Source organism: Caloenas nicobarica, chromosome 3 (assembly GCF_036013445.1).
Source record: "Caloenas nicobarica isolate bCalNic1 chromosome 3, bCalNic1.hap1, whole genome shotgun sequence".
Taxonomy (NCBI): domain Eukaryota; kingdom Metazoa; phylum Chordata; class Aves; order Columbiformes; family Columbidae; genus Caloenas; species Caloenas nicobarica.
In genome coordinates this window covers 122079211-122087694 of record NC_088247.1, presented here as the reverse complement: position 1 = coordinate 122087694, position 8484 = coordinate 122079211, and the positions used below count along the sequence as shown (strand labels likewise).

Genomic DNA, 8484 nt, shown 5'->3' with positions numbered 1-8484 from the left:
TGAAAGGTGCAGTTAGGGACACAGGTGTGAATTTAGGCATTGCAGATCGGCAACGCTTCCCCTTTTTCTTGCGTCTGTTCAGAAAACCCACGAGACCTGAATGTCATCACAGATCAGAACGCGCTCAGGGCAGCCGCTGGCCTTGCAACCGATGCTGTGCCCTCTTGCCCATGAAACCGAATTCCCTGCACTAATGCATCTCTTTTGTTCCCTGTGCGTGGGGCTAAAATGCACCCTGGCAGCAAGAGCCAGGGAAAGAAGCACAAGGAGGAGCTGGAGAAAGGCTGTGAAGGCTCGTGCCCCACACACGGCGCGTCAGGTGTTCCAGGTGCTCGTGGCCCTGCACCCAGCGAGGGATCTGCTCTGGAGCTGCCACGGCACGCTGGGCACAGGCCAGCGGGCCCCAGAGCCCGAGGGAACATCCATCAGCGCTCCTCTTGGACAGCCTGGTTCTTCTACAGAGCGGACAGAAGCACGAGGCTTCCTACGCTGCCCCATCAGCAACTCTGCCCTAAGAAAATGAGCAAAGCACTAGTTCCAACAAACCTGCCAGGTACCACCAGCACCTCCTCCCTACCAACCCCTCTTCTTGCCAGTTCTCCAGCCAACAAACATTTCCCCGCGATTACCAGGGACTGTGCCTGCCATGCGCCCAGGCTGCATGCAGGTTTCTGCCCTCATTCACACTGATCTATGTGTCACTAAGCCAGGTTGAAAATCACCTTGGTGACACAGAGTGTTTTCCCTATGGTACCCACTTAATTAAATATTGAAAGAGCTATTACCTTTCAGGGATGCCTGTGCACTGGCTGTGTCCATTATTTATAACATAATGTGTTCATTGTGCATTTTATCCCATGCTTCTATCTGCTGATCTCGTAACAGGCCCTTAAAAACAATTTCAAGCAATTAATCCAACCTTAATTACAGACAAATATATACAGAAGCCCCAGGACATCTCTTTCTGATATTTATTAGTAGTAAGTAAACATCTCTAGAAATAAATCTGGTAATCAGGAAAGAGAAGGACAAAGTCCAATAGCCATGGGAAACGCAGAACTGGAAGAAGGTGCATTTTAATCAGCCACAGTAAAATTGCCAGCTCCATCTGTCTGGAAGAAGTAAGATGTGTCCTGCTGCAGCTTCCCTCCCACGACAGGTTCTTCCACACTGCACCACTAGACTGCCTCCTCTATTCCCTTTCACGCCAACGATAAGGCAACACTTATCACACCAAAACACCTGGGTTTTTCCTGCCTCCCACGGTCCTCCTAACCTCAGATCAGCACCACAGCCATTCTCCCAGTCAACAGGTGTCACCACTGAGCCACCTCAGGTTGTCCCTTGTCCTTTCCTCCTCCAGCTGAGTCAGTCCTTCATTCCTGCAGACAAATTCGGCTGTAAAGCCCAAGCTCATCTCACCACATGGCTGCAGAACACAGCTAGTGCCCTGCTTGATTCTGCCTTGTACCGTTTGGGTCACTTCTCACAGCCCCACGCAGGGAAACCAGCCATGGGACTCCCCCCAGCAAGAACCAAACTGCTCAGCTTGTGCATCTCTGCTGGCAGACCCTGCATTTCACTGCAGCCCTCGTGTTCTCTCTCCCACATCCACACCAACATGACAGTTATTGAAATAACTTTTCAAGGGTTGGGGGGGGGAGGGAAGGAAAAGAAAAAGAAAAGAATCTCTAGACACAATGAGGAAACTCTTTGTAAGTTCCCACATTTCAGCTCATGTAGGAAACACATTCCGTAGTTTTGGAAACACTAGTTCCATCTCTTTCCTGAAGAGCCCTGGTAACATACAGGAGGAAAGTACAATCATCATTAATACTCATCTTTTGTGCAACTTCACTGCCCTTCCAGAACTAACTCGTATGTTTAGCACCCACACTGGGAAGTTTCACCCCTCGGAGGAGTTTGTCCTCTGGTCAAACACAGCGAGCACAAGTTCTGGGACGCTGCGCGCAGGGCCGGCTCCGGAACCGAGGCGCACGGCTCCACGGGGCACGGTCCCGGTTCCGCGGGGCTGCGGTGCCGGAGCGGCCGCCAGCACAGCACCATCTCAGCCTTTTCTGAGAAACGAGCCTGGCCCAGCCCAGCCGAGTCCCCCACTCACACACAGCAACGGCATCTTTCTAGTAAAATCCCAAACTGTAACTTTCCAAAGTATTTTAAGAAAATATATAATACTATAGGAAAAGAAAAAGTTTCTATTTTTAACCAGAGATCCTGGCACAAAAGGGTAGTACTCCGCATCATACCAGAATCAAGTGTTTGACACGCTCTTTCTTTATAAGGCTTTAAGAACAGCAGGACCCTCCAAGAAGCAGTATGCCTTTTTATTTACCCTGAAGTGAGACTCTGCAGACCCAGGTTTAATTCACTGCTCTGCGATTAGCCCATGAGGTGACCTTGGACAAGTTGTTCTGTCCAGATTCTCAGCTGGTGTCAGCTGGCACTGTGCCACCAAAGTCAATTTAAACAATTTGAGACTGCAGTCCTCAGGTCCTCAGCTCCCTATCCAAATAGCCGCCCAGCCGGCATGCAGCCCCGCTCCTGAGATGCTTTGGAAATGTGCACCTAAGTACAGGTATTGGGACCAACAGAACTCATGTATCTCCTGGAAAACACTTTTTTTTTTTCACTAAAATGAAACAAAAATCCTTTGTTATTTTTAAAACAATAGCCTTACGATCAAGGCTTTAAAAACAAAACCACCAATGCTGTCGTTTCATTTTACAATCTGTTATGCATTAGCTGCTGCAAAATCCCTAGGGATTTTAACTTTAGCACACAGTAATCAGTGGTGACTGATAGTTTTTTTCACTCTTGTCCTTTTAAGTTTCATCATCTTTCCGAAGTCTTCTCAGATTACTCTCTCAGCTTGCTTCCACCATGGCACCGAGGAGCCCAGCACCTGACACCCTCCTGCGGGAAGGATGGATGTCAGGAGTCGCCGGATCTCCTGCTTTTCATCACGGGAAGCTCATAAGGCTGAGAAACTCTAGACACGACCTAAATAAAGACCAAAAAAGACCAATTCTTCCATCAAGATCCATCCTAGCAAGAAACTACCTTGGCCGTGAAAGACTTTCTTCTGCAGCAGAACCAGGGCAGAGTTTCCCACGCGAAGGCTGATTCACCTCCATGAGCCAGGCCCCAGCATGACCCTCAGACCGCGCTGTCACCGCAGGGCCGTCCCTGCCCCGCTCGCCCTCACCGCACCAGGCCCGGACCCATGCCTGCGGCCCGGCCCGGCCTCCAGCCGGCCTCCCGCCGGGCCAGGGCAGGGACTGCGCCCCGGCCTCCCGCCGGGCCAGGGCAGGGACTGCGCCCCGGCCTCCAGCCGGCCTCCCGCCGGGCCAGGGCAGGGACTGCGCCCCGGCCTCCCACCGGCCTCCCGCCGGGCCTGGGCAGGGACTGCGCCCCGGCCTCCAGCCGGCCTCCCGCCGGGGCCACGGCAGGGACTGCGCCCCGGCCTCCAGCCGGCCTCCCGCCGGGGCCACGGCAGGGACTGCGCCCCGGCCTCCCGCCGGGCCAGGGCAGGGACTGCGCCCCGGCCTCCAGCCGGCCTCCCGCCGGGGCCACGGCAGGGACTGCGCCCCGGCCTCCCGCCGGGCCAGGGCAGGGACTGCGCCCCGGCCTCCAGCCGGCCTCCCGCCGGGGCCACGGCAGGGACTGCGCCCCGGCCTCCAGCCGGCCTCCCGCCGGGCCTGGGCAGGGACTGCGCCCCGGCCTCCCGCCGGGCCAGGGCCCCGCTCGGGCAGGGGCAGGGACCGCACCGGCCAGGCCTGTCTTGCCAAGGCCTGTCCTGCCAAGGCCCGTCCTGGCTCCTGAGCAACCCTGGGTCCAGGGTCCTTCCCCCAAAACACACCAACCGCCTCCCAGCAGAGCCAACACAGCGCTCCTGCGGCCTCTCCTGGGATTGCTTCCCGACTCAAAAAGCTTTCTCGTTAGTTATGTTATCGGAAAACTCCTCCGGTACTGAACAAGCTTGACTGGTTGCCTCCTGATTTAGCACAGGAATAAATCCAAAGAACATGAAATTCGTAATTTATTTTACTTTTAGCCAGCAGTAAAATTAACTTAAGGGGTTTTTTAAATATCACCTCTCCTTCACCCTCCCCTCCAACAACACTGCTTTCTGAGGAGTCCACAGCAAGCGATACCTTGCCATGAGGACAACAGATGCAACCTGTTGAACAAACGTATCAGCAGCAAGCTATGTAAGATGGTTCCCTGGGCTGGAAGCTCTTTGGGACAAGGGTCTTTTCAGCTCAGTTTTCACAATGGGATTGTGATGGCCCTAGCGCCAGACAGTACACTCCATATCGTGGCAGGATGGTCTCCGCGCACCCAGACGTGAGACACGACCTGTGCTCACTCAAAAGATCTTTACCATGGCACTGTGTGTTACACCAAGGGGCCGGTGCGCCCAGCATCCCCGGGAGGGCTCCACCCAGCCCCTCGCTGACCCCCTCGCGGTGCACCGGGCACCCTCCGCACAGCAGCGAGAACACGCGCGGCGGAACGCGCGGCCAGAATCCCACCAGCTCCTGCACCGCGCGGCTCTCACCCAGCACCAAAGCAAGGCATTAACAGCTCTCTTCTGCTCACAACCACGCTGTGGAGTCACACACCATACGCACCTGCTCTTTTTTAACAGCAGAAATCAAATGCTGTGAGCCTCTTAGTACACGTCATTGTGTGTAATGTCAATTGAAATGGCTTATGTTCTTGTTTCGCCCAAAATGAACCGTTGCACTGTCTCAGTGCCTGCAATGTTCATTTTAAAAAGTTTCTTCCTGTCCTGTTCTCACTGTGAGCTGGCAACAAAATACCAATAGACTATCACCAAGAGGTACACTGAGCACTGGAGGGCACATCTTCTCAGAAGGGAAAGGAATGTCCATGTAAGGCTTGTTTCTCCTCCTGCTTTATGTTACAGGATGTTCTGGCCATCTTAGGGAAAAGAAACAGCCAAGTCTATCTTTGAATGGAAATTAATTATTTTAATAGCAGACCGTTCAGTTGTTTGTAGTTCAGTTAGCATGTTTTTGGCTTGCGTATCAAAAAGATTCTTCTCCTGGACTTTAGCAGGCTCTTTCCTAATCAGCTACTACAATTCATTTGCAGTTCTCGTCTGACAGGTGATGCCTCCCGCAGGAGCGAGCACTGAGGATGAGTCTTGGCATACTGAAGTTTCTTCAGAAGAGCACGCTCAGCACCATCCAAACCCATCTTTCTTGCCCTCCACCACTGTCACAGATGAGATACGCTGTGCTTACAGAGAAGGAACGCCCTGGCTGCGTGCTCTCTATCCCTCAGCCACCGCGGGGCCACAGGAGACTCCTCGGTTGATCTGCAGGGACATGGCAACACGCAGTGCACCGATGCGCAAACGCATCTGCAGATCTGCACTCCACCTGGGGCTCTGCCATTCCTGTGCCAGGAGAGCCCTGCAAATCCTTCTCACTCCCCAGTTTCCCTACTTTATAATTTGAGGACTTGCTCACTTGCCTCATTTACTCCTCATCTCCTTGGCCATGGACCGAGGAAGGATCTGGTTGACCTTGTGCACACACAAGCCCACTTGAAGTCAACCACATTACTTCAGATGCTGCAAGCCAAGCCCTCACCCCCTGGATCATAGCCCAACTGCCTATGGACATACAAACACGGCTGTGAGCCAAAGTACCGCACACACTACTGGAGGTATAGAGAGGTCAGACCAGACTGCGCATCTCTGCCACTTTGCACAGCTGCTCGGCTCACAACTCAGCAAAGGAATGTTTCAAAACAACAAAATGTGTGCCTCCAAACCAGTTCTGACACTCCCTTGTGCACAAGAGGGTTCTTCTTTTATCAGAGGTGTATCCCCGTCCCTATGCTCACATCCACACCAAAGGTGGCCTGCGGAGCTGTGCGCGGGCAGCACGGAGCAGGAGCTGTGACAGGAGACATGCTCCCGCTCCTCTGCGCTTGCAGGCAGTTTCCAGCCCCAGACAGGACTTGTGGACAATCTGCTTCCCACGGGCAAGGCTTATGGGCAGATGACATCCAACCCCACCTCTTCAGCAGCCCCTGTTAGCCAAAAAAGTCCATAAAAGGCAAACTAAGTCCCAGCAAGCACTGTCCCACACAGCCTGCTCCCTGGACACCACATCTGGACTCCTCTTCAACGCCTCCCTTTTTCAGAAGAACAAGACCCAGGACCTCTCTCTGGAGCCCTCGTGCAGTGCTTCTAGTGACAGCGATATTGAAAAAAAAAAATCAGCTTAAACATCTTTAGTCCACATCAAGCATCAGCTTTCAATCCAGACTGGGGTTGTCTTCAGTTACTGTGGGTTTCTGTTCTTCAGCCCTTGTTGATGGATGCAACATCCCATCCTGCTCCCTTTCCTTCCTTCATACTAAAAAAATCAAACACACAGAGAAACCCCCTCACTTCCAGAGTTTTCTCAGCCTGCTCCTAAAGAAAAGCATAGCATCTAGAGATTGTACCATTTTATTTTTAAATCTGAGTGTTAAGCTGAAATCTAGCCATGCTACAGTACAAGCACATTGACTGCACATATTTAATGTCTTACGGAGGTATAGATGCTCCTCTGATGCAGCTGGCTCCATTGCCAAAGCGATGGAGGCCTCAACACCCTCCCAAATCCCCGCATGCAGGGTCTCATCCCTTGGCCATTTCCATATCCAGGCAGTTTCACTGCTGTGGATTTCCAAGCTCATAAAATCAGATCTAAGTCTCGCCTGAACAGACACTTTTCCAACTGCTATGGAGACTTAACCTTCTGTGGAAGACGACGCAAGAAAAGATAACGTAAAACTTTGCTGGGAGAACAAGATAAAGGGAGGTGGAACCATCCCTCAGGGGTTTCAAGTAGCTAATTGCAAAATCCCGAGTGAGGATGCCCTTGGCAGTAAATAGCGCAAGGACAGGCTGTTCAGAGCCGGAGGAGGGTCTGACAGTCCGGCAATGATTCCACAGGGAGGTGGAGGTAAAACACCTTCATCCCTTCAGGGTCAGCCAAGAATACATTCAGAAGCTGCAAATTACACACATTTACCACTCTCGTTTTCACAGGATTTCCCTTTGATGCTGCAAGTAAGGCAGCTTTGCTCCAGACCAGCCACAAAGACTTACGCACTGTGTAACTTACTCTTCCTAGAGCATGTCTACAGGACATGGTGGTTACAGTGGCAGGACTATAAAGATCCTGCCCACACCTGGCCATGCCCACTGCTGCTTCCCATAAAGCCACAGCAGCGGAAAACAAATAGGATGAGGTTAACAACGGCTTCTGGTATTGGTCTGACCTGACTCGTGGTGATACCAAAGGCAAAATCTAGAGCAGAACAAAGCTTTTTAAAATCCCCAGCGCTTTTTAAAATCCCATGCTCAAAGACTAGTCTAGAGAAGGGCACAGAAGACAAGGCTGGAAAAAGCAAACAGTTTTTGGTTGGGTGGGGTTTTTTTGGTACAAAAATGCACCACTGCAGCTCGGCTGCCTGCTGGCCGGCTGTAAAAAGCAGCGTGCCTCAGAAGAGGTGGCACGGCACAGCCCGCGACGGCGAGGAGCAGCTCCCGCTGCGGGGCAGCAGATGATCACCGTGCCTGCGGAACAAACCTGCGGTTTTGCAGAGCTTGCCTGAAGAAGCTGTGCTGGCTTCTAAGTAATGGCAGTAACAAGATGCATCCCTCAGGCTCTGTGCTCCATGAAGCCTGCGTGGTTTTCGTTTGGAAAAACAAAAGTCCAAAGTTTCCAGTGACAGGTTTCCATGAGACCTGGCTCTCTTCTTCAAGTCTCCTGTTAGGGAAGGCTCTAGGAAAACTAAATTTTCCATGCTTCATTGTGGACATGAAAGCTAGAAAGGGTAACTTAAGTGAATCCAAAGGCACAGAAATTCGAAGAAGAAAAGAAAAAAAAATGGTCACTTTTCTAGCCACCATAGAGTTGTCATCAACGTAAAAGAGAGGAGGACAGAGACAAACCAGAGAAACATGCCCTGGCGCAGAGCAGCAGTTGGACGCAGGGTCAGCTCCAGGGTGAGGGGGATTTCCCAGATGCACGGACCTCCTGAAGGACCCTCTCCCATCCCAGGGCAGACTTCTTTTCATTGTCTCGCTCCCAGGAAGCTACAGACATGAGTACCTGCCCTATGAACATATGGCAGGTCCCACCAACCCTTTCCTTGTGAGACTGTTGGACTGAGAATGGACAGGTCATCAGCCAGCCTTCTCAACACTAAGGACCAATTAGCATCAGCAACAAGAGGGAACTACTAAAAAAGGGCTCAGAGAAAAGCAAAAACCATGCCCGCCTTGCCGCAAGCTCTGCCATTCTGACCATGGCCACCACCCAAGGGCTCTCCGTTCGGCACCGGCTTGTGAAGAGTCCCTAACGACTCGGTTTAGCACATTAATTCGGCAGATGACTTCATTTCTCCTGGACTAGTCTTCTGCCAGGT

General features: G+C 52.2%; 1 protein-coding gene across 1 annotated transcript; it reads left to right on the top strand.

The window, feature by feature from the left end:
* Window positions 1–228: 228 nt before the first annotated feature.
* On the top strand, window positions 229–3843 carry LOC135986961 (proline-rich protein 2-like). Its single transcript, XM_065631520.1, has 2 exons — window positions 229–292; window positions 3200–3843. Exons 1-2 carry the CDS (start codon window positions 229–231, stop codon window positions 3841–3843), a joined length of 708 nt encoding a protein of 235 aa, XP_065487592.1.
* Window positions 3844–8484: the final 4641 nt, after the last annotated feature.

Excerpts from the sequence above, each read along its gene's own strand:
- LOC135986961 (XM_065631520.1), top strand. The coding sequence starts at position 229 with ATGCACCCTGGCAGCAAGAGCCAGGGAAAGAAGCACAAGGAGGAGCTG. Across the intron at positions 293-3,199 it reads GCTGGAGAAAGGCTGTGAAG|GGCCGTCCCTGCCCCGCTCG; the intron begins GCTCGTGCCCCA and ends CTGTCACCGCAG.